The sequence below is a fragment of the Pholcus phalangioides genome, unplaced genomic scaffold (assembly GCF_987345545.1).
Source record: "Pholcus phalangioides strain wild (caught in Gottingen) unplaced genomic scaffold, Ppha-v1.0 ptg000004l_1, whole genome shotgun sequence".
Lineage (NCBI taxonomy): Eukaryota > Metazoa > Arthropoda > Arachnida > Araneae > Pholcidae > Pholcus > Pholcus phalangioides.
The window spans coordinates 38,936,965-38,964,571 of NW_028301597.1; the positions used below are offsets into that span (position 1 = coordinate 38,936,965).

Sequence of the window (27,607 nt, forward strand, 5' to 3'; positions counted from 1 at the left end):
CATGGCGTGCCTTGCGGACGTAGTTCTTGTGTATTTGTGTGTGTGTGTTTCTTGTAAATAAATACATATGGCGTGTGCACATGAGACGGAATGCATATACAGAAATGTTAAGGAAAAAAATGCATTTTTTGTAACTCTCGACCGTTAATGGGAGAAACAGATTAACGAATGCACGATAATATTTAGATTATACTCGTATGTATGTGAATGTATGAATACACTTCTGTGTAATTCACATCCGACGATGATTGCTTTCGGCCATTACGGTGTTTTTCCCCAGAATGAGAGCAGAGAGAGGTCATCATGAGATATACAGCGACGACAACAACAACTACTACTACTATTAATACAGCTTTTTCACACGCACGCGCGGAAACAGAAATGGGCAAGAACCTTAGTGTTGGACGTTGGACATTCGTGAGAATCTTAAATCATGGATTCCTATTACAGATTTTGTATTTAAGTGAACCTTCGAAAAGTCTTTAAGAATTGTCACGATATTGTACACACACACACACTCACACACGTGTGACGATATATTTACTACATCCATCCGTAATTATTGCGGTTAATTTCGTTTCTTGAGGGTAGTCCAGGACGTCCATATTCGTGACATTCGTAGATAAACCTTCCCTGTCCCACCAGCAACAAATTTAGATTCATGAATATTTTAAGGGAAGATAAAAACTACAACGCCCATGAGGAAAAGATAGACATTCTTTAATAACGCATGCGCACTAAACGATCTTTATTTTTCATTTATTTCTCATGTTCCGAAAAACACAAAAAAGTTGGAATTTTCTTTTTTTTTCCCCCATGAATATTTCCTTAATTTAGTGCCAAAATGGTTGTCGTTAGAAGTGTTTACGGTAAATTATTAAATGCACAATACACATACTCTCGAAGTAGTTGATGAATACGTTTTGAGATTGAAATAGAAAGTTTCCTGTTTTAATGGAATAAAGAAGTTATTTATAGAAACGCGCGTCCATTTCTTTTCATTATGTGAATAACTTAAATTTGGCTTTTTTGTTCAGTTTTCGTCGAGGAAAATTATTCGTTATTATTAGAGCCCGGATTATATGCACTAAAAAAAGTGGCGAAATATGCTCTAAAAATATGCAAATATGCACTTAAAACTGTCAAAATATGCACTTAAAACTGTCAAAATATGCACTTAAAACTGTCAAAATATGCACTAAAAATGCCAAAATATGCACCAAAAATGCCAGAATATGCACCAAAAATGCCGAAATATGCACCAAAATGCCAGAATATGAACTAAAAAATGCCAAAATATGCACTAAAAATGCCAAAATATGCACCAAAAATGCCGAAATATGCACTAAAAATGCCAAAATATGCACCAAAAATGCCGAAATATGCACCAAAAATGCCAGAATATGCACCAAAAATGCCGAAATATGCACCAAAAATGCCAGAATATGCACTAAAAATGCCAAGATATGCACCAAAAATGCCAGAATATGCACCAAAAATGTCGAAATATGTACCAAAATGCTGGAATATGCAATTAAAAATGCCAAAATACGAAATGAAAACCGCAAATAATGCGGAAAAAACCCCAAAATGTGCATAAAAAGCATATCTGGGAAATTTAAAAAATTCCAGGATATGCATCAAAACTGAGAAAATATGCATTAAAAATCATGCAGAAAAGCATGTTTTTAAAAATGAATATTTTCTATTTCTCAGTGTGCATATTCATTTAAAAAATATATACCTACATATGTACAGTATATACTGCGTATGCAAATTTTAACTTCACATATTTTTTATATTCACACATTTTTAATTTCTTCTTTGCTGTAGCTGCTCAGTAACGAAATACCAGTGACAAAACAATTTCGGCAATTTTTTCTGAAAAAATATCTCTTTTTGACGTATCTCTATAGGTAATTTTTACACTATAATTTACAAAATACAACCAATAAGCGTATCGGTTACATGCGCTCGAATGTAACCGATAAACGCTAACCGGGAAAAATAAAAATGTTTAGCATGATAGGGCATCTAAAATATACACGAGGGCCCGTGGCAAATTTACAGATAATTTAAGTGACCCGCGCTGCACATTAACAGATCACTCAAGCGATCCGCAGCACATTCACAGGTCAATTAAGTGGCCTGCGACACGTTTTCAAATCAATTAAATGGCCCGCATTCTCCTAAAGGGGTGAGCAACCTTTTCTGGGAGGGGTGTTCCCTGTTTGATATAAGCATAGTCAGTGCTCGCGACTCGAGATAGGTTGAATCTATCCTGTGCTAGAGCAGCACCTCCTAGAGATAGAAGGCCTCTGCGCTGTTTGCCATAAACGTCATTCAGACTACCTAGCAAGTTTGCCACATTTTGGAAACACAGCATCCTATTTCGTTTCTTCTTATTTTGGCTTAAAATCTTCCTGATTGGCTCACTAATACCGCATAGTGATTGGATGTGGGGCATTAGAAATCGCCAATTCTGAGCCCGATCATTTCTTTTCCTCACAACGATGATACCGTGAAGGGAATGTTTTTCCCCCTGAATATTCTGAGGGAAAAATACTACTACTGACTACTTACTGACGTCACTAGCAGACTGCGGAGGCCTTCTATCTCTAGGAGCTGCTGGCTAGAGCATAGTTTTTGGGGCTTGTTGATCACGTTAAAAAGATATGAGACACGTTTCTAATAAGTCTTTGTCAAGTCTTTGACTTCTCAGGTCACCGAGTCCGAAACCAACTTTGGCCGATCTAGTTCGACTCTATTCTTATCAAAAGGGTCTACCAAAAAAAGAAAATGTACTCGAGGAAAAAACTAAGAAATAGCAAACCTTTTATTATTATTGCAGCAGAGGAGGAAAAAAACAACATTGTTATATTATTTTTCTACTTGTAAAATAGATGTGTGTCAAGTCTTACACCATTCCTGATGCCTTTTCTGTAAGAGAAGTTGCCTCAGGGACTGGGCTTCTTCCCTGAGAGTCGATACCTGGGCCCTGAGGATGGCGTTCTCTTTCTCCAGGAAACAGGCTCTCAACGCTATCTCGTCCTCTCGGGCTTTCCTCGCGTCCCGGGACTTCTTGGCCGCGAGGTTGTTGCGTTTCCTCCTCTCGAAATATTTCTCGTCTTTCTGTTCGTCGGGGATGGGCTTCTTCTCGCTTCGCGGCCTCCTCGGCAGGCTCGAGGCCAGGGCCCTCGATATGGCTGGTGATGATGCTGAAACAATGAAAAAAAAAAAGGAAAAAGAAAGACGTTTCTCAAATATTTCTGTCTGTGTGTTGGATCAAATAATTTTTTAGAAAGTTTCGAAACTTCTAAAGAGTTTTAGTGTGATTTGTCGTGTTTTCCATCTGCCAGAACCGCCCTTCCCCTTCACGGCCTATGTTCACCATAGGCGTGAAATTTTATGAAATTATGTGAAATTTTTGTTTTCATAAATTTTGAGTAGTCATTAATTCTAGAATTATTTTTCTCTCATTGATTCTAGAATTCATTTTCTCATTAATTTTAAAATTATTTTTTCTGACTAATTTTAAAATTATTTTTTCTGACTAATTTTAAAATTATTTTTTCTCACTAATTTTAAAATTATTTTTTCTCACTAATTTTAAAATTATTTTTTCTCACTAATTTTAAAATTATTTTTTCTGACTAATTTTAAAATTATTTTTTCTGACTAATTTTAAAATTATTTTTTCTCACTAATTTTAAAATTATTTTTTCTCATAAATTTTAGAATTATGTAAATTTAATGAAATAAAACGGGCTAAAAAACGTGACTTTTTTTCAGCTTTTGTGCATAATGACAATAAAACAGTTTGGACTAGCGTTAAAATTTTGACAGGTAAACTCACCCACACGGCACCTATTACCTCTATTTCGATCAACAACAACACTACCAATGATACTAGAGAGATAACTGATGGTTTCAAGTTTTTTCACTGACTCTAATCAATTTTTATAACCTCTAATCCAGCTCAAAACGGTGTACATATCTCGAATTCAATGGTCGTAGTATTTATTTTCCAATGGTCAGTACTCAAGAATTCGTGCAAGCATCCAAGATGGCGAGATATGACACAGGCCCGGGATCTGACGGCTTGATGCCGAAAGCTACAAAAATGTGTGATTGATGTTCTCTCAACCATTTTAATTGAAATTTTCAATTGCTGTATCACCAATTCCAAGACGCTCAAGCTTATCAAACGTACTCCAACCTATAAGAATAAAGTTGATTCTTCAGTTATGAGTAACTATAGACCAATATGCAAATCTTCCAATTTTTGCTAAAATTGAAAAAAAAAAATCATTGCGCTACGACTTAATAATCTCTTGAAAATTTTAATCTAATCCATCACAACAAAAATGGATTTCGTGTGGGTAGATCGACTGAAACGGCCATTAATGAGCTTCTGGAAGATGTTTGCAATCGTCAATTTACCTTAGGGGTGTTCGTCGATCTGTCCAAGGCATTTGATACAGTTCATATAAAACCATGTAATCGACGCATACGTGGATCTGCCTATAACTGGCTGAGGTCGTACCTCAGCGATCGCGAACAATATGTATGTATTCATATCCTCAGACTGTCTCCCAGTTAAAATTAGCGTACCACAGGGTTCGATTTTTTAGGACCGTTATTTTTTATGTTAATGATGTTTTTATGGTGAATAATTCCGTCAAAGTTCACATGTGTGCTGATGACACGATTCTTCTTTTCCGACCTTATGATATTGATTTACTCTCCGTAGAAACGTTCAACTTATTCTCCCATCATATATCTCATGGTTCCAAGATCATAATTTGAAATTTAATCCCTCTATAACCCAGTGCATGCTGTTTTATGCTGGACCACGTATTATAAATTTTGAAGACATTGTCACTGACTCATATATATACTCTCTCAATCACTATAACTCTATTAAATTTCTTGGAATCACCTTGCAACATAATCTAAGTTGGGCAATTCATATACATAACCTTTGCGTCAATCTCAGAAAAATATCTGCACTTTTTATCGTAACAAAAATTATATTAACAACATTTTTTTTTCAATGCTTTATCATTCACATGTTCAATCTCACATTAATTATTGTATATCTGAGTGGGGTAACCCTAATTACAGTTGTTTTGATCGTTTTCGCAGAATCGATTCTTCAAACTCTCTTCAAAAATGGGATCACGATCTCATAACTCAATATCCCCCTCCTAACACAAATAAAACTAATCTTCTGGTCGTGAATAGCCTTTATGTCTTGAATATATGTATAATAATGTTTCAACGAATTAAAATGAACAGCTGTTATATCATCACATGCAACAACTCGCAACATAACTGCGCTCGCCATAATGAATCATAATATACTTATCCTACTGCAAATCAAAACCGAATATATGAGATGCAGTCTAAATTTTGTTGGTCCGGTGATGTGGAACAAACTCCCCAACAGTTATCAAATCTTAATAGTCTTTAAATTTTCAGGAAACGTTAAAAAACATGGTTACTCAATGGAAACGCTCTTACAAATTAATATAGATATCGCAAAACATATTCAATATCTATTTTGGATTTTCTAATAATTTTTTTTGCTCTTTTTTAAATTTAGAATGAAGTCATGAATAATTAGGCTGACTATATTTCCTCAAAATAAATACGGAAATTGGAAATACGGAAAAATACGGGATCACCAATTATTGCCAAAAATGAAGCCAAAAGTAAACAAAGTTGCCAAATATTGGATAAATTACGTAAAAATCAAAATGGTGGGAAATAAAGCATTACTGCGAATTGCAGTGGATTTAAATGAATTCTACGAAATAAAACGTTCACCAAGATAAATGTGAGAAATTTATATTCTTATTTATAATTGTAAATCATCATAATATAATTTATGAGTGGGAAAATAATTTATTTCTTTGACTTCAATAAAGTATCGTGTTCTTCAAGTATGCTTCGTGTAAAAAACGGGAAAAACCGGGACACTTAAAACGGGAAAACCGGACCTAAAAAGTCGGGACGGCCAAAAAACCAGAAAAAAACCGGGACTGTCCCAGGAAATACGGAACGTATGGTCACCTTATGAATAATGAATGCTATAAATGGGGAAAAAACCTAGCCTTTCTCCCTTTTGGCTAAATTAATTTGTAACATTTTAAGATCTCTTAATCCTGGAGTTTATTGTTGCCAAACATGGCAGTGGGGAGCCAGTCAGGACATATAATTACCATTTTTTCCCCTCTGCCAGCTCAACGGCACTCACATAATAATAATCACGATCAAGTTTTTTTTTCATTATCATTGGTTCATGTGAATTGCCCGCTCATCACCTCCATGAATCTGACTTTTTTGTTTTTGCCTAATTAATTAATGATTTTTTCGATATTGTATGTATAAAATGAATGCTGGGTGTTAATCCCTGTTTTTTTCTTTGTTTGTTTTGTATTCATCTGTGTTGTTGTGCAAATAAATCTATCTCATTAATTTTAAAATTCTTTTTCTCATTAATTTTAAAATTCTTTTTCTCATTAATTTTGAAATTCTTTTTCTCATTAATTTTAAAATTCTTTTTTCATTAATTTTGAAATTCTTTTTCTCATTAATTTTAAAATTCTTTTTTTCATTAATTTTGAAATTCTTTTTCTCATTAATTTTGAAATTCGTTTTCTCATTAATTTTAAAATTCTTTTTCCTCATTAATTTTGAAATTATTTTTCTCATTAATTTAAAAATTATTTTTCTCATTAATTTTTGAAATTATTTTTCTCATTAATTTTGAAATTCTTTTTCCTCATTAATTTTGAATTTTCATCAATAAAAAACTTTCATTTGTTATGAGGATTATTTCGCTCATTAATTTTCAACAATTTATTTCATTAATTATGGATTTTAATTAGTTCCAGAATTATTTCTTTCATCAATTTTTGATTTTCATCGAATCTGAATTTTCATTAATTCTGCAATGATTTTTTCTCCATTAATTTTCAAATATTTATTTTATCAGTTCCAAATGTTTCGGATTTTTGATTGATTGTCCAATTATTTCTTTCATTAATTTTAAACTTTTATTAAATCTGGAGTTCTAGTTTCAAATTTCTATCAATTCGGAATTTTCATTAATTTTTGTTATTTTATACTTTCGTGTGCGTGAATTGCATCTAATTATGATTTGTGGGGCGGCAGCTATCTTGACAACTGTTTTAAAAACCCACAAAAATCCATCCCTGTTTTACACCCCCTAAAGGTGGCCTACCATTGTCTGAAGACATGACCAATGGTGACCTGAAAGTGTTTCAAACTGATTTAAATTGGGTTGGTGCATGGAAATTGACAAAAAAAAGCATTTTAAAGTTTTTAAATTTTAAATACTATAAAATTCTTTACGTCTAACTGCATATAATTTTTATGAAGAGTATAAGTATTTTTAACCCATTCGCTTACATGCGATTGGCAACAAATTCGTATGATCTCTATTTGACGAATCGGCGATAGATATAGTAACCTTGTTTAACCTATCCGCAAAAAAAAGTTAAAAAAAGGAGAAAAATAAAGTAGAGAAAAGGAGGAGGTAAAAATGAAAGACCAATACAGTATACTAGAAAAGAAGATCAAGAGAGTAAGTACGAAGTAGATTTTCCTCTTTTTACCCTTACCCTACTTATTCTCTTTCGCTCTTGCATGTATACAGTAGAAAGATATATCATATGTGGTGGAAAACCCCATCAGGGTATAGATAAAATGAAAAGAAGAAAAAAATACAGGGTTACAACAAAGCTTCTTGATGAAAGAGGAGACGGGAAAGAAAACAGCGAACTTGTTTGAATTCAATCCACTGGCGTTTGGACGCAATATCACGTCCCCGATCGCAAAGTGGTTAATAGATAAAATAATTTTTATTGAAAAAATTATTCCAAGCAAGTAAATGGCGTAAAATACGAATGAATTTTGGTGATTTATGAAAAGTTGGTGGTGTAATAGTGAAAACATATTTTTGCTGATGATAGTGTCCTAATACTGAGGTCTTCAACCAAAAGAAAGTTTCTGACAAGGGCGAATCGTGTATTGAACTCGCGACATCTCTAATCATCTTTTGGTACTTTAGGCGAGTATCTTATCGACCTGGGCTACCGCGCCCAAAAGTGACTGGGTTTTGAACCTTTCTTCAATATCTTCTTTGACCGAAACATTCGTGAAGCTTCATCCGGTGACTCGTGGCTGAAGTAAAACAACATCACCAATAGTTTTTTTATACACAAATGTCAACATCACAACGAAATACTTACGTAAGCGCCAGTAACAGGGAATACGCAGAAATGATCTATTAATCTTACACCCTGCATTTTATAGGGCTCTGGTATGCATATATCTAGATTTGGTTTCGTGCAACGCTCCCTATCGACGAAAATTCTAACTAATTTTTTTTTCTGTACCAAAAAAAAAAAATCCCCTTGACTTTAATTTTACGGCTTATGCGCCAGAATAGCACCCTGACGCTGCCCGCGAGCAGAAAGAAGTTGGCGACCCCTGGCATACACTATTTACTGTAGTCAAATCAGGTAGAAGTACTTTTAGTAGATGATAATTAATTGCGCATGCGCTATAAATATATTTTTTTTCATTATTTTATTGACAGATATATAGTGTAACTTACACGCACATGAAAATTCCAGCGGAATGTCATGAAAATGCACAAAGACATCCGCGATACCGACTACTGAGCAGTAATTTCGGAACTTGATTTTCAATGAGATATCATTTCTGTGTGTGAGAGCCCCCCCCTCCCCGCCTTCCCCCGTCTTCTCTTGATGCCCGGGTGGATCATGCGTTAACACGACATTGACTTGCAATTAGAAAAAGTAACGAAATAACATGTAGAACTCTCACATGCGTCATTCATTGTGCAAGGAATTGTACAGTTATGCATATAAAAACATTAACTTTTTATACGGACACCCTGTTCTTAAAAACCCAATTAGAAAGTTGTTTCCCCTACCGCTCCTGGTGCTAAAAAGAATCCCATGTTTCCAAGTGCAGTACTCACTGAGATATTTGAATTCAAAAATCGGGGAGAAATTGAGAAAGAACGACATAAAAGGAGTAAAGAAGCGTTGTCCATTAGTTAATGCCATTATTTCCCAATTTTTCCCCGTTTTGTAGGATCGCTGCATTTTGCGAGTTTTAATAACGCTGTTTTACCACGCACAAATAACACCAGTTAAAATAAATTTCGAGGCAAACATTATAATTTATCTAATATTTTTGCTCATAAAATAATAATTAAAATCATATCATATTGCTTTTTTCATACGGCGCATTAATTAAAATCCGGTTGCTAATTTCAGTCGAAGAATCGTAGCAATTTTATTTGATAGGTGTGCGGAAGGAGCGTTCTAGTTCATTTGATGTATTTCTCACGTGTAAATACAGGGTGATTTCAAATTTATGGGACAAACTTTAAGAGATGATATAAGACACCTAAGCCAGTATTTTTGATCATTGAATGTGCGTTCGAGGGTGTTTTTAGAGAGTGCTCAACAGCACCAAAAACAAATATATTTTTCCAACGGATTTGCTGAGATATGTGCCATCACCCATCCGATGGTGCACATTCACCTTCAGAGAAGCAATTCGATATATTTACTCTCATCAATACGTTTTAATTTACGAAATTCTCTCTCGACATCTCAAATCATAAACGTTACTCCTCCCGTCCCAAAGGGGAGGGGGGGGGGGCGGCATGAGCAACGCATAGGAAATCACTGCATCAAGGTAATAGAGATGAAGAAAAAGAAATCTTTTAAGGCGCATCTTTTAAGGAGCAAAAATATTATTTACCTCAGGCGGCAGAATTTCTGGGACCGGCCCTGGTTGAACACCTTGAACCAGACTCCTCCCCCCCCCCGCACCCCAATAAATTATCGCTATCGACCTGCAAGGCTATGTAGGAGATCAGAAGGTGAAATGGTCCACCTATAGTGGAGACTAATGAGTCCCTTCCTTCGGTTTCTAATCAGTTTCTTTCAGTTTCATAGTTACTCGGCCGAAAAGTTTCTTTCTTCATTTCTATGAAACCATGCACCGTGCATTAAAAAAAATTATACCATAATTCGTAATAAAAAAACATCAGATAGTTCCATTCAAACTCTTTATAACGGCTGAATAATAATAACAAAAGCACAGGATTTCAGCGTAAAGCCCAAATATCATGTTTTGGAACATTGAAGGACCGGACGCACCCCGCTTCCCATCTCAAGGAGATATCAAAGCGTTCCCGAAAGATGGGTGCATCCGGAACTTTATTAAATATGTATTGATTGATATATATATGTTGATTGATATATATATGTTGATTGATATATATATGTTGATTGATATATATATGTTGATTGATATATATATGTTGATTGATATATATATGTTGATTGATATATATATGTTGATTGATATATATATATATATATATATAAATTTGTATAACAGAATAACAAGTCCAATTACAGAAGTATAAATCAACGGAATAATTATGATAAATCGTGATCTAAGAATCGAAATCTAAATTGATATTATAACGTCCTTGCTGCATTCCCCATTTCGATCTGGCCAATCTGCGCAGTAATTACAGTGTGCCATTTACTTTGTCGACCTGTTTTTGGATGTGCGCCATAAAGTTCAATTTACTATCAAAGTACACACCAAGGTATCGTACACGTATTATCTTAGACCGTCGAATTCGTATACCTTCAATGTAGATCTTAGGTTTCATCTTTTTCTTTGGGTGCGGCCACAAGAAGCGGGTTTTTCTACTTCCATTTGTAGTTTATTATTAGCCAGCCAATTGCTCAATTTTCCGAACACTGTCTGTGCTTCATCCGTTATTGCCATAGGGTTTTCGCCGGATATCACATATACCAGATCGTCGGCAAATGCCTGTAGATATACCCGCGGGCCCCAGTTAATCTGTAAAAGCGTGTTGAGGACAAGTGACCACATCAAGGGGCCGCTGCATGAGCCCTGTGGACACCCTTTCATCTGCTTTTTCATGGCTATTCCTCCGTCTGTGGACATCATTATATATCTGTCTGAAAGCATATTCTCAATAACTCGCGTCAGGTTTCCAGGAAGTGGCAGTTGGCGAAGTTGATTGATAATTATTTCATGGCGCAGCGAATCGAAGGCTCCACGAATATCTGTCGTGACTATCGCCGTCTGATAGCCTTGTTGATGCATATCGACAATTACTTGCAACAGTGAATCTATAGCTTTCTCAGCTGACCCTCCAGCACAAAATCCAAATTGTAGAGGACTTAGCCAGTTCATGCGCTCCAATTGATACATAAGTCTTTGCACTATAACTTTCTCGTAGACCTTACCTAGAGTGGGTAGTAGGCAAATTGGACGATATGAGCGTAGCAATTGTGGGTCTTTATCTTTCTTAAGGAATAGCAGGAGCTTCCTCTTTTTAAAATGTTTAGGAAAGATAGATAATTCCAGGAACCCATGTTTTGGAACAATGTTGTTCCATGAAAACCATGGAATTTTTTTTTTTATTCTTGGCATCAGGAGATGTAGGGAAACAACTTTCTAATTGGATTTTTGAGGACTGGGTGTCCGTATAAAAAGTTAATGTTTTTATTTTAATAACTGCACATCTTCCTTGTAATATAAATGACGTATCTGAGTTTTACGTGTTATTTTGGATGTTTTTCTAATTGGAAGTATGCCTGTAGGATCAACGGTTCGTGAGCTCTTGAACTGATTTTCCATGTTGAAGTTGCCTGTTGAACTAAAATTTGTTTCATTGTCCCCAGTTTAGACGTGAATAAATTTCACCCAATTTTTAGAGGACGAAGAAATATTCTTCGAACCTTCAATTAATGGTGAAATTTAAGATTTTAGCTTCAATTATGGACGGTGGACGATGTTTTGCGCAGTGTCCGCAACCGTAAGAGGAACCACCTTTTCGTCTTATACGAATTAAAATCTGAAGAACCAGATGAGATTGATAGCCTAACTTTCCCATTATCCAATCAGTTACCATATTAGTGATCCAGTTTGTGACCGTATGAGAGAACTCACTCACTCATACGGTCACCCATCCACTCATGGTCACCTACTTAGTCACTCACCCATTCAATTGGTCTCATACAGTCACCATATTACTCACCCACTCACCCTCTAACTCATACGGTCAGGGTAGGCGACAATGTCCGTCGCGAAATGTAGGGGTAAATTTTCCGTAATTCATCCCCCTCGGGATCCGGAAATTTCACCCCTGACATTTCACTTGCCCTGACCGTATGATTGACGAAGTGAGTGACCAAGTGAGCAAGTGACTGACTGTGTGAGTTATCATGAGTGGGTGAGCGACCATATGAGTGACCTAGTGTGCGTGTGTGTGCGTGCGATTGACTGTATGAGTAAATGTGAGTTATCAAGTGAGTGACCGTATGAGTGATCAAGTGAATGGGTGAGTGACCATGTGAGTGATCAAGTGAGTGACCATATGAGTGATCAAGTGAATGAATGAGTGACCATGTGAGTGATCAAGTGAATGGGTGAGTGACCATATGAGTTATAAAATGAGTGACAAATTGAGTGGGTGAGTGACCTTGTGACTGATCAAGTGAATGGGTGACTGACCATATGAGTGACCAATTGAGTGGATGAGTGACCATGTGACTAATCAAGTAAATGCGTGACTGACCATATGAGTGACCAATTGAGTGGGTGAGTGACCATGTGACTGATCAAGTGAATGGGTGACTGACCGTATGAGTGACCGATTGAGTGATCATTTGACTGATCAAGTGAATGGGTGACTGACCATATGAGTGACCGATTGAGTGACCATTTGACTGATCAAGTGAATGGGTGACTGACCATATGAGTGACCCTATTAGTCATGAAGTTGGTAACCGTATGAGTGACCAAGTAATTGACCATATGAGTGACCAAGTAATTGACCATATGAGTGACCAAGTAATTGACCATATGAGTGACCTAGTTAGTTACTGTATTAGTGACCGTATGAATAAGGTCCCTCATACTGTCACCCATCCACTCATATGGTCACACATTCAATCATATATAAGACCATTCACTCATATGGCCACTCACCCACTCACTTGGTCACTCACAAACTCACCTCATTAGGTCAGGGCTGGCGAAATGTACCAGGGACAAAACGTTCGGAGGTGAAATTTCCGCACAAACCCGAATCCCTACACCTTCCAGACGGTATAATAAACGCGGATGTGGAAGAGATGTCGACAACGATGTTAATGTTCTGACAAGGGCAATGATGATGCACAGCACATGAACATGGAATCGCAAGCTGTGACGATAGCAGCTTTATCACCCCCGCGGATGGTTTCAATCCATGATTCGATAATGCCGGTACTTGCGATGCGTGACTTGATACGTGCGAGTGCATGCGGATTCGTAGCCATGTTCCACCTGCTTTGTCCCACGGCCTGAGGTTAATGTAAGATTTATTGAGAGAAAGCCTGTCAAAGGTTAACTGGTCGTTAATTTCGTGTTACACGAGTGTTGCTACACGCGAATTCTAATTGCTCTCTGTTTATGAATCGATGGTAATCCTTTACACAGCCATCCGGCCTATCCAGATAAAACTGTCTCTGGGCCAAAAATATTTTGGTTTTAGGAGACAAGCACGGATCCGGAGCGGGGCAATTGAGGCGATCGCCCCTCCCATGAGCTGAATAATATGTGGGGGGGGGGAATTTGTTTGTCCCGTATAATACGAGATGATCCGATGCACCTTCATGCACATAAGTCGCTTCTCCAACACATTCCCTCCTTCTCAATAAGTCGCTTCTTCAACACATTCCCCTTGATCAGGCTGCCTCCACTCCTTTCGCAGCTGAAGATGTCTATCTCAGCTTCGTTCGCAGCTGAAGATGCTTGCCTGCACTCCATTTACAGCTGAAGACGTCTGTCTTCGCTCCATTCGAATCCAAAGTTGTTTGGCTCTGCTTCATTCGCTGTTAAAGATGTCTGTCTCCACTCCACACGAAGCTGAAGATGTCTATATCGGCTTCGTTCGCAGCTGAAGATGCCTGTCTTCACTCCGTTTACAGCTGAAGACGTCTACCTTTACTCCATTCGAATCTGAAGTTGTTTGGCTTTTCTTAATTCGCAGTTAAAGATGCCTGCCTTCACTCCATTTACAGCTGAAGGCGTCCGCCTTCACTCAGATGGACTGACTTGACATTAAGTACGGAAATCTTTGTTAACAAGGGAGGGGAGGGGAAGGGGGAGAACACCTTCTAGCCATCAACGTAGTCTTGCGGCCTGATGACAATAATTTACATTGAAAAGAAGTTTGGTTAAGCCTTAGGCGCAAAAAAAAACATTCGACGGAAAAAAATCGATAACATTATCCGAAGCCCCGATAACTATAAACAATTTTTTCCATGTTATGATATTGGTATGTTGAGTTCTTTGCAAAAGTGATAACAATCCAGAAAGATCACTCCATCCGTGATTCTAATAAGCGGTATCGACTGTATTTATCCAAATTTACCAACGACGCTTGTGTGTGGGTATTACGCATATTCGCCGCAGAAAAAGTGATAAATTTATCAAGCTTACCAAGTCGATTGGTAAGTACGCATAATAACGGATGTATCACATTTACCCCGTAACATATCAATTTTTCACAGCACAATTTTTAATTTTTCCTAGGACTGCCCAGACACGAAATAACACCTAACACATACCACTTAATAAACGCGTTTCTCGCTGACAGTAAAATCTATGCAGGGCTGAGTGATACATTCTTGTAACCCCAAAACTCGTAGCAACCCCTAACATGACATTTTTTCCCTTTCTTCTTTGTTATTTTTCCGTAAACAACACGGAAGCTTTAATGCACTTTGTTATATACATGTAGCGACATTACGCCGTGATACTTTCGCCAAGTAATGCCTCGAGTGACATGAAACACAACAACGAATAACAATAATAATAAAATAATAAAATAAATGGTAAAGTTGGGTAAAACATAAATGGCATATCCTATAATAAAAAAGTATACAAAAAAATGGAAGGAAAAAAAAAAAACCATGTTTAATGCAACATGAGGCGACACTGTCTAATGGTAGAAGCAAAGGGTATGGATAGAGAGAGAGAGAGAGACCATGTGATTTGGCCACGTGTGTGATTACAGGTGAAAGTCGTTCTCGACGTTGGGTCACGTGTCACGCCCAAGTGTCACGCGACCTGTGCGTGGAGGCTTGAAAACACACATGTATAAAATCAGTGTGTATGTGTGTACGTGTGTGACGTCATGAATGTTTAGTTAACTTTTGCCTTCTCCCCCCCGCAATGACTTTCTATTGTTTGCACATGATGCTTCTCTTCCACAACCTGTCATTAGAATAAAAAAAAAAAAGCAACCATAAAATTTCACCCGGTTACGGTTAGTCGGATAATACAGTGGAAGGTGTAATGGAGACTGGTCCATTGATACACGGACATTATAAAAAAGATCCTTTGCACGTTACGCTGGTGGTATTCGATCCATCACGACCGTGTAACATGCTTTCAAAGAATAGGTTGAAAAAATGCTTGTATAAATATATATTGGTTAATGTGACGTGAGTTCGGCCAATTAGGCTACACAGCCCGAGTAATAGTTTTATTTTTTTACCTTTTTTTTAATATTATTCATCATTACTATTCTGAATTTCACGAATAGTTGACCGGTCACGCGAAATGTTGTAAAATTCGATACTTCTTGCAGATTTTCATTCTCCAGTACGAATGTAATATAAATACTGTCGAATTCGGTTATAACGACCCCCAGGGCCGGTCCTAGAAATTCTGTCGCCTGAGGCGAATAATATTTTGACGCCCTTCAGATAAGACTATGTCTGGAAAGAGTTTTCTTTCCTCGCCTTTATTACCTTGATACCGTGGTTCCCGAGGGTAGTTCTGATCGCCTTCTTGGGGAGGGCGGGGAGTAACGTTGAGGATTTAAGATGTCGACAATTTCCTAAATAAAGAGGTCCTGTTGGTGAGAGTAAATACATCAAACCCCTCTTCTTGGACGGAGGGGGGTCCCTATAGTGGATGTAGCTGTTTACCTTTTCCCCTATGGGTTTTTGGGAAAATATCTGCCCTTCAAAGGATTAATTGAGTTATTCGGCATATATGCATTAGAGGCCTTCCACACGGAGCGGATGCGGGTCCGGAAGAAGTTTTAACAATTGGAATATACTGAGCCTTTCAGACGAGCCGAAATATCTCCGCACCTAGGAAATGTTCATGCGGGTCCGGACGTCGTCCGCATGTGTCCAAACCTAAGTGCGGGTTCCGCATCCGCACATACAAGTTTTGACAATTGGGTTATTCGGGGCTAACCACACGATGCGGATACTACTTTTGGCTACTTTTTTAAAGATGATTTTGCATGGAATTTTTTTAATTATTTAAAATAAATACCCTTAAAAACACCATATGAAGGTCCCTGTTCATCAACAGGATGTACCCACATACGCCTATCCCTCCGTTTCCTTCTGAGATGTAGATATAGCAACTTTAACTGCCTTTTGTCCATAATTTACAATTTTATGCAATAAAACCTGCCAACAACGGCCACTGACAAGACCAAAATTATAAGCCGTTCTGTTCATTACGAATATTTAATTGACTAAATACTTTAATAACTTTTAAATTTATTTAAAAAATTTAATTTTTTTTTTAAATTTTTTAAATTATTTAAAAAATATAAATATTTAAGATTATTTTAAATATTTATTATTTTTTTAAATTTTTAATCTTCTAATTTTTTAAACTTTAAAAAAAATACTTTTATTAAACAATGTTATCACTCAGGGCCGGATTAAGACGTTTGAAGGCCCAAAGCACTTGAATCGCAACCGATTAGTTTATCGGTTGCATTTTTAAAAGAACTATTATAAAATTTTTCTAGTGTAATCCCGGCCTTAAGCCCGGATTACACTATAAAGTTTTATAAAAGTTGAAAAATTCAACCAATAGCCGCATCGGTAAGCAAATGCAACCGGATATCTTATTGGTTGAATTTTTCACGTTTTATCAAAGAGCTTTTACAAAACTTTTATAGTGTAATACCAGCCTTAGCTGGGATTACACTATAAAACTTCGATTAAAAATGCTTTTATAAAACTTGAAAAATGTAACCAATAAACACATCTGTTACATTCGAACAAACTTAACTGATCCGACTATTGGTCGTATTTTTCAAGTTTTAAAAACGAACTTTTATCAAACTTTTATAGCGTAATATTATCACGTATGTGTATATTGTTTATGAATTTTTATTAATTGCATTTTAATTGGGTTGCTGTATATTTGAAATGTATGACATCCATATTTTTATGGGCATCTTTTTTTCAGCCACCTCGTTGGGCATTTTGCCTGTTGTGGCGTTGGATTTGTAATCCCGGTTTAAGACAGAATTGTGATATGGATATTTCTAAGCACAGACATTTTGAAAGTCTCCGCCCCTCCCCTTTCTTTCTACTTGCAAAGTCTTTGATATCTCCTGAATTTTTTTTATTTCGGAACATCGAATGTTTTTGGATTGGATTTTTCAAACATTGGATGTTTTTGGAATTTTTCTTCGATATTTTTCCGAAAAGGCAGATATTTTTCAAAATCTTTCGAAAATATTTTAAGACATTTCTCCCATCGACTTTTCCCATTGTGAGGATCGGAATGAAGGCATCTTTATAACCATATTCTATGGGGCTCTAGATTAAGCCACCAAAGAATGGCTCTAGGCCGCCTATGGGCACTGAATCAGGGGTGAAGGGGAAAAATAATTACAAAAATAGCGAAGAAATAGTTTTTATGCACGAATTTCAAACTAAAGATGCGGGCGAAATGTCCGCATCTTTAGTGCTAGTGTGAAAGGGTATACAGATTCGCATCCGCTCAGTGTGAAAGGGGCTTTATATGCACAAATGCGTTATATAGATGTTGGGCGAAAAGTCCACACATACAAACTTTAAAGATTCATAAAAACCGGAAAAATAACCGATATAAAAACGGTTCGCAGGGAAGCATCGCTAGGTCAGGGGAATTTTTTGGACAGCAAAAAAATTACTCAAAAACACCCGATAGGTGGCACTGACGTACACAAGTGAAAGAAAAGATACGCAAATAACGAACAAAATATCTCTAAATCGTTTATTACAGCAGTATGTGTTCCACATGACCACTACAGGGGATAACACATTGCAGGCGAGTCACAAATCCAGCAACGGCAGAGTGCAGTTGGTCCACATACATGGTTTACAACGGTGAACTGATTGTGGATTAGGAGCGCAAGTTGTTATAATCGTCTCATTTGCATATTTCCACCGAAGTCACCCTTACCAGCGGCACCTATCGGCTGCTTTTTGATTTTTTTACAGCCTTAAAAAAAATTCCCGTGACCTAATGATGCTAACCCTGCAAACCGTTTTTATATCGGTTTTTATTCATTTCTAAAGTTTCTACCCACCCTGTATATCACATAACGCATTAAAATTCTGCATGAAGTTTACTGAAAATAATTTGAAGAAAAATCTTATTCATTAAAGTATCACAAATGTGCTTTTGTGCACTTTTATGGGAAAACATGAAAATTAATATTTATTCGGAATCTAGAAATAAAATTCACTTACTGAAAATCCGAGAATCACTCCTCTAGTTTATGAAATCGTGGTTCTCCGCGTTGTGTTGCTACATGTTGTTATGTTGCGTAGCATATATAAAGATAAGTTTTCCCTACCTTTTAATTTATACGTTGCTGCGAAATTTTCTAGCGAAGTAACATCCCTGAGTTTATATGCTTGTGACCAGAGGCGTACGCAGGAGAGGACATAAGGGAGTCCGTGTCCTCCACAAGACGATCAACAATTAAAAATATTTTCTAATATTTTAGTAAGAAATTTAAACATCGAAAGAAAATACCTTAATACCGTATGTTATATTTATCGTTAATTTAAAACGCTTTTTGAAGGTTAGTAGCTCAAAAGTTCGCTGGGAGAGATTCCTTGTGCTTCCCAAACTCAATGTAACCCCCTCCAGAGGTGATTCTTGCGGACGCCAATGCTCGTGACCAGATTGCAGTGTAATGTAATAATGTAATGTAGTAAGTGGGGTGCATCTTGGGTAACGCAAATTCTACCACCAGTCATTGTATCGCTTGATCACTATTTGGCGCAACATAACCTTGATGGGCCTCGCACCAATAGAACGCCTCCTCGAATGGTTGATGGCACATATCGTAGCAAATTTTTTGAAAAAATATGAAATTTGTTTTTGGTGCTGTTGTGCACTCTCCAAAAATATCACCGCACATTCTATGATAAAAAAATGCTCGTTTAAGTGTCTTACATCACCTCCTAAAGTTTGTCCCGTGAATAAAATTTCGAGGGAACATGATAATTTATTTAATATTATCATAAAATATCAACTAATATAATATCATATTGATTTTTTTTCCTACGGTACATTAGTCAAAATACAGTCACTTAATTTAGTTGAGGAATCACGAGATTTATTTGATAGGTGGCAGAAGGGGGGTTCCAGTTCATTTATGTCTTTCTCACATGCAATATGAAATAATAATTGTTTCATTGTTTAGTAATACAGTACTGTATAAGTTTTTTTAAATATTTTCTAGAAGGCATATTTTTGCTGTTGAAATTTCTTTTCACCCGTTTATTGGTTACGGACAAAAGTAACTAAGAAAGGCAAAAATTTTTAATTGTCAAAAAGTTTACAAAATATGGACGTTTAGAGTCTGAGAATGACTGAGAATGCTTCCGTGTACATAGTTTTGCTGCACAGAAAAAAAAATCTCCCATATTGTATACGACCGCCAGTTTTGGTGTGAATGCGTTTTTTGTGACTTGAATCACGTGGTATGTCATTATTGATATCCGTCATTATCATCGGCTTTATCTTTGGAGTAGCTAAGAAACGATACCAATGTCGTCTATTTTCGTTGTGAACGGCTCGAGATAGAGCGAAAAGCAATTTGTTACGGATGCGGACCTGGTACCCAGATGGGAAGAGATATTGAAACCGGAGTGATGTCGTTGAATGCACCTTTGCATTGTGCATCTAACAATATCATTTATTTTGACGTGCATGAAGTACTTCTTGAGATATGAGCATTTAAAGAATTCCGTCACGTAACTTTTTTGCGAATGCTCTCAGCATCGCGGATGCTGAATTCAAAATCACCCTGTATGTATAGTTGCTACCTGAATTGCACATAAGATTAATTATTTGTAAATCAGGTATGTATTAGAATTTTGAAGAGACTACCGTATATACTCGTGTATAAGCCGAGTTTTTTTTTTGTGGAAAAATTCGTTCCTCAAGTGGGTGGGGAGGGGAGGGGGTCGGCTTTTACTCGGGTCAGTTTTTGATTAGAAAATATCGACCCCCCCCCCCACAATCAGTAGTCATTTTTAGCAGTGTTCGAGAAACCGGAATTATTGGTATGGGATATGTTCAAACCCCACAGAACCGATAATGTCAAAGCCGAGGCAAAGAAATCGAAAACATCATTGGCTTTGATACCAGGTGGGCTAACATTAATTGTACAGCCTTTAGATGTGAGCATCAACAAGCCTTTCAAAGACTATTTGAGGAATTTGTGGATCGAATGGGGATGTGTTCCGATGATAAAGAAGACACAAAAAGTGGTGTTTTGAAAAAAACCTGACATTGGTCTAGTGTGCCAATGGGTACATGAGGCGTGGAATTGCGTTTCCGCCGAAATTATCATCCGATCCTTCAAAAAGTTTTGCATCAGCAATGCGATGGACGGAACTGAAGATGATATCCTGTTTGAAAGTGACAATGACAATGAGACAGTCCAGATAAAAATAAAAATGGAGATGCCGCACCCTATGATGATCTAATTGATTACGATGAGTTTGGAGACTGGACAGAAACGGATTAAAAAGTTTGAATCATTTTCTAGTGTAAATTTCCGTAAGCTATTCATTTTGCGTGAAAATATAAGAATATTTTTTCTTTGAAATGCATGGATTTTTTTGAGGTCGGCTTATACACGGGTTTTCAATTTATTACGGTTTTGGTGGTCCTGAAGTGGTGGAGGGGTGGCGTCGGCTTATACACGAGTATGTACGGTAGTTCAGCGAGAGGAAAAACGAGACATTCGGCTAATTATAGCCGATAGGACATCTAGCGCAGGGGGATTTCCAAATAATATGTCACTGCACTTAAGGGTGCCAGGAGATCGACCTGTTAGAGGTACCGCGAGACATCTCTTGGGAATAGCATTTAAAATATCAATTACCGACATTGACATTGATTACCTATTAAGACAGTTGCTACCAACGGTGTGTCGTGTGGAACTTAGGGAAGTGTTTGTATATCGGGCTATTTTTTGCAACGGAGTTTGCTGTTTTATTCAGTTATTAAAAATTAAGTTAAGACAGTAAAATTCGACTTTTTAAATTGGGGGGGGGGAGTAATACAGAGAACAAAGTAAAATCTCGAGAGATGCACATACTAATCTCACAAAAATACTTTCTATTTCTCGATAATAGATTTGTTCAAGTAAAGAATGGGAAAGAATTCGGTGGCGCAAAGCACAACTAGATTTAGCTTTTCCGTTTGGATTTATCTTCGTCGCGATAGAGAAAGTGCGACTAGAGAAACTGGAGAAACCGCGAGACATCCAGGCTCTGTCTCAAGAAGCAACGTAAATACTTCGGTTAGACAAAGTACGACTAGATTTATCTCTTTCTCACAGAGAATGACAAAATTAATCTTTTTCGCAACAGTGTAAGACTAAATTTTTCTTTGTCGTAACAGAGCACGACTAGATTTATGTTTGCCGCATAGAGCATAACTTATTCCGGCGCGGTGTCCCCCATAGTGAAACTACCTTTTCCAAATCCCATCAAAAAAATAACTAATATTCGCAAAGAAACCATTTAAATTCTATTAATTAGCTTAAGATTTAGATTTACTATCAGAGATAGCAGCACATCACGAAGAGAGACAATTCAACTGACTTTGCGGGGAATCGAATCCACGTCCCTTCACTTTCCGGGTGAACGTCATAGACCACTAGGCAACGAATCTTTTTCCATCTGGTGGCAGCGTCAGCAGTTGTGAGCTTGGCTCGAGATTGCTAGCCGTCCCTTTCAGTGCACACGAGCTCAAAGGAAAGATCGAAGATTCGTTGCTTTTGTAGTCTAGTAGTCGAGGACGTTCACGCGGAAAGTTAAAGGACGTGGATTCGATTCCCAGCGAACAGTTGAATTTTCTCTTTCCAGAAATTCATCTTCGCAACAGCCAGTTGTTAAAAACCTCGTATGGTAGCGGAGAGTGACGTCATCTTTTCATAGCAGCATCGCACTATAGCCACTATATAAGGGAATACAGTCGCCTTACATCATACTAGTTTTGTTTTGAAAGTGGTAAAAAAAATCCGCCATTTTCTCTATTTTTATGATATTCGTTTTAAAAATTTATTTCCTAATAAAAAAAATTATTTTTTCAAAAATTACGGATGGGGTTTTTTTTAATAGTTTTTGCCCTATTTGTTGAAATCAAGCCATTCAGTAAACTCAAGAATAATTTAAAATCAAATTATGGGAGTTTTAAAAAGGTGGTTCCATACTGTGGACACCCCACACCTAGAGCAATGAGATACACCAAGTGTCGTCAGTATGAAACCACCACCACTCTGAGATGTGAAAACACCTTGTTTTGCTTCATTTTCTTCCCTCTTCCTTGTTTACTGTGTTTACTCTTAGAAAATGGGTGACAGCAATGGTGTTTAAACATCTGAGAAGTGTATTTTTGGTGGAGTTTCGAGGGTTAGAATGGAAGATACAACATATGCTATTTTTTTTGTCCCGTACATAACCATTCTTTCATTCTTGTGGTTTTAGAGCGGCTGATGACGACTACTTCCTATATTCTCTCTCTACTATTTTATTTTTTGGAATTTCTTTTGTCTCTAGTACCCCCCCCCCCCTGAATATTGTGCATTTATTACTTGAAATGCCTATAAAATTCCTTAGTGCAGAGGAAGCAGTATTATACTAATTTCCGAGCTCCCCTCTGATCCAGAGTCTAATAAAATAAAATAAAGCTTATATCGCACGGATGATGACGAAAATGATGGTGATGAAGAAGGTAAACAATCCCCAATGCCTGGATCTTCTCCACAATATCAGATGGTTCGGGAGAAAAAAGCAAATACCAAAACCCACATTTCAAGGGAGAAGTGGAACGATCTCATTGAAACAGAGGTACCAGCTACAGTAGAACCTCTCGATAACGGACATTCATGGGACCAAACTTTTTGTCCGCTAAAGGGGAGGTAGATATACAGTGGAACCTCGTTTATACGACTTTCACATTTTATGGTCGCAATTGGTTCCTATATACATTTGAATATTAAAATGTATATGTTACTGTGTGTATGTGTGTGTGCAAAAGATACATTGATGATTATGCAAAATCACCAATCGTCTCGATAAAGAAAAATTTTGATTACATTCCCTCATTATTAATCACTTTTACCGGCAATTATGCATAGTTTGCAAATAAAGTTGGAAAGTTTCATACTATGGAAAAATGTATATATACTGTATATATAATCCTCTCTTCTCTTCATTGTGTGAACCAATTATTTATTTTTACCCGTACATGATACGCGCACTGCACAAATTTTGCTATAAAAATTAAGTTAAATTAAGTATGAAGCTAGAAACATTCATGTATAATAAAATTATCAGTCTTGTAATGTTGGTTTTCGCCACACGCATCCAGCAAACAAAGCCAACATTACCATTCGAGATATAGATGGCTTTTTTCTCAGCCAGAGATATCAAGGAAACAGTTATTTTCCGGATATTATGCTGAGGTGAGCTCGGAAAGAAAAGTCATCACGTCTCCGCCGGGACTCGAACCCAGGCCCTCTTGCATACCGGGCAAGCATGCTACCATCTACACCACTGGAGACACATGAATCTGCCTTCCAAATTCCACGCACTGTGTCGTGAGGCGCTGAAGTAGAGGCATTAGTAGCCTCTCTTAACTTCAGGAAAGAGCATGCTTGCCCGGTATGCAAGAGGGCCTGGGTTCGAGTCCCGGCGGAGACGTGATGACTTTTCTTTCCGAGCTCACCTCAGCATAATATCCGGAAAATAACTGTTTCCTTGATTACCATTCGAATTCACCATCCTGGACCATAGTTATGTTAAATTAATTGACAATTTATTATATTTACCAACACGAGCTTAGGATTAAACATAATCTTAGTTTAACTTGATAAATTCTCTGTATATGACCGAAAATTAATAAATTAGATTTAAAAATGAAATTTAGAGTTTGCTTGATTTTACTGTCCGCTATCGAGGGTGTCCAGTAACGGGGAGTGAATTACATTAAAGACCTATTTCACACGACCGGGGATCAGAAAAGTTCCGTTAACGGGGAATGTCCGTTAGGGGAGGTTTTATTTTGACCTACAAAATGTGTAGCTATTTGTCCCATAAAGCACGATTAGGTTTATCTATTCTACTCAGGATCAATTAGAATCATCTTTGCGGCATAGAGAACGATAAAACTTATCTTTGTGACAAGCACAGGGAGACCAAATTTTACTTTCTCTCACAGTACATGATTAGATTTATCTTTGTCTCAAAAAAAAGAGCACAACCTGGTTTATCTCTATCTCTCAGGGAACAACTAGATTTACCTTTGTCGTAACAGAGCACGACTAGATTTACCTTTGTTGTAACAGAGCACGACTAGATTCACCTTTGTCGTAACAGAGCACGACTAGATTCACCTTTGTCGTAACAGAGCACGACTAGATTCACCTTTGTCGTAACAGAGCACGACTAGATTTACCTTTGTCGTAACAGAGCACGACTAGATTCACCTTTGTCGTAACAGAGCACGACTAGATTTATCTTTGTCGCTCAGAGTGTGAATAGATTTAACTTTGTTGCTCTCTCAGAGCACGAGTAGATTTATTTCCGTCGCACAGAGCATGGGCAACTTAGAGCACGGCTTGATTCATCTTTTCGGCACTCAGCACGACGTCGCGGCTACAACAGTTGTGATCAAAATAACGTATCGCTTCTAGAGCATTTTGCACAGGCTTGTGTGTTTTTCTTCTTCACTTTTCCTTGGACAGCCCTCTTGAAAAGCTTATTATTAAGCAAAATGTAAATCTTTTTGGGGCCCTAATTCGACTCGGAGCTCAGGGCAGTGCCCGGCCTAGTTACTGGCCGTAGGCAAGTAACTAGGCTGGTAAGTAGGCCCTGGCGTGATAGGCAAGTGGTGTCAATGGTGCGGTGCAAATCTGCAATTAGAAGCAAGAGCAGCCGGGGCAATCACGCATTTTTCGTCACCCCCTTGTAATGTTGAGGGCGACGTTAAAGGGTGAAATTTGTGCCTCCCTCCTCGGCCCGGCACCCGGAGCACCAGACCCCGAATGCTCCTAGTTGCGGTCTTGCTTTGGCGCGGTTGCATCATCATACAACAGTAATTGTGTTAACGGGGTATAAAATTTTCCTGCCAAAAAATGGAAATGATTACCTTCCATGGTAGCCATGGCGAGTACAGGATCCATCAGTGGGTGAATATGCGTTGCGGAACATGGCGGACTTCCGTAGCCTTCGAAATGGTGACCCTTCACTGGAACTGGTGACGGCAAAGACGTTGAAGTACCCGCACTGGACGGCGTCGTCGTCCTCGTCGTGTTATTATTGCTATTTCCCAGAGAAGGTGAAGAAGGATGCAACGGCGATGTCTCCAAGCCGGTAGGTGCTGTTGTGGTAATTTTCCGGGCTTGCGATGCTCCCCAGAAAGTGGCAAGGTGTGGGATCCACGGGAAAGCCGCTGCCGCCGGCCACGCTAGAGGGTTTACGCCACTGTCTCTGTTCACTGACGGCGGCGGCGGTGCCATGAAAAACGGTGGCAGTGGAGGTGATCCCGGGAAAAAACTGGCTTCCAGGAATGGATAGGGATATTGTGGATAATCTGCCGGTGAATTCCTCGTGTAAGTCGAACTGTCTGGTTTATTGCTGTTGTTGTTACTGCTGCTTTCTGGATCTTCCATTTTGTTCAAATTAAGACGTTACTTCTTATATACAGTGTAATAATACAGACTAACGCACACGTTCCAATTATTCTCTATTATCGTGGCTTAAATAACATTTTTTTTTCGTCTGATTATATAATTTACTAAATTCCAGTAGTTCAGAGTAAATTAAAACTTCTTCATTCAAATTTCAGTGCATTCCTACGGATTTTTAACATTTCCGGGATATTCATTCAAATCCGTGACCACTTACGGCGTTAATGTAATTACGAGTCGAGTCTCCTGTTGACCATATACCGCTTCAGGTACTTCCATTGGCTTGAACTTTACTTCCTATGTATCGGGTAGCCAATCAACGGCAGCAGGTGGACGCGGTAGTTTGACCAATCCCTTTTCACGCTGGGTTGGACATCAGGTGGGATTGATTTTTTGTGAGGGCAAATGAGAGCTTTTTTTTTTTGAGCGATTTGTTTCGTGCGTATTAAGCTTCTGTTGGGGAGGGGAGAGAGATAGGAAATGTAGGCGGCGTGAAAATGAAGTGTTTCGGTTGCACATGCGATACTTTCTCCCCCATTATCAATCCCTTAAAGATTATTTTAGACCATCGTTTCTCAATCTATGGTTCGCGACGTTGGCACAGATACGGGGATTGGACAAAATAATATGAACACCTGTGAAATTAGACAAAATTTTTATTAATAGGCTGTTTGCTATAGGCTGTCATTACCGTCGACACGGTACTTCTCTCGAGACCAACAAGGGTGGCCGTTTTCTTTACTGTGGCCCCCGGCAAGACGGGCTCCAACATTCTCATGCCTCTTTCGAAATCTGTGAGGAAAGCCATAACGAAGTTTTAACGCCCTAATATACTCTATTTTGCCTCCGAACGCTAACACTGCTACGACTAGACAGATGTGTGCACATTCTCGTCCTCTAGGTGGCACTCTTCCACACTAGTGGGCGGGAGTATACGACAGGTTCCCTCAAGTGTTGTCTCATTTCCCAGGTGTTTATATTATTTTGTCCAACCCCTCTAGTCTACAGACCTACTTGATGATTTATTCCCAATTGAACGAAATGTTGTTTTCTCGTGTTTGGTATTAGTAACATTCTTGTAAATCACCCATAGATGGTGGTAGACCTGAGTTGTGCTCGGCTTGAAAGAAAGAAAGTAACATTCTTGTATGTTCCCAACTTCGAGATACTAATGCGAGACGATCTCCACGTTAAAAAATCTCGGCACAGAGAGCAACAAGCCTACAACGATAAAATCTTCAATCATTACACTTCATTCATGGTTAGAAAAGTTGATGGCAGATGACAGCGTTACACAGAACAAAAATTACACAGAAACAAACTTTACGTTAGGTTCACAACACGGTCACGCTCATTCTAACATGTGCCAATTTAGAGAGAGACCGATGGCTTTTTCCTCAGCCCAAGATATCAAGGAAACAGTTATTTTCCGGATATTATGCTGAGGTGAACTCGGAA

At 37.8% G+C, this 27,607-nt stretch overlaps 1 protein-coding gene across 1 annotated transcript; it reads right to left on the reverse strand.

Moving 5' to 3' along the window:
* Positions 1-2,880: 2,880 nt before the first annotated feature.
* Positions 2,881-26,233, reverse strand: LOC149087392 (uncharacterized). Its single transcript, XM_089231844.1, has 2 exons — positions 25,609-26,233; positions 2,881-3,218 (listed from the first exon to the last, which is right to left on the reverse strand). The coding sequence occupies exons 1-2, from the start codon at positions 26,129-26,131 to the stop codon at positions 2,911-2,913; spliced, it is 831 nt and encodes a 276-aa protein (XP_089087970.1). The 5' UTR covers positions 26,132-26,233; the 3' UTR covers positions 2,881-2,910.
* Between the last annotated feature and the right edge of the window lie 1,374 nt (positions 26,234-27,607).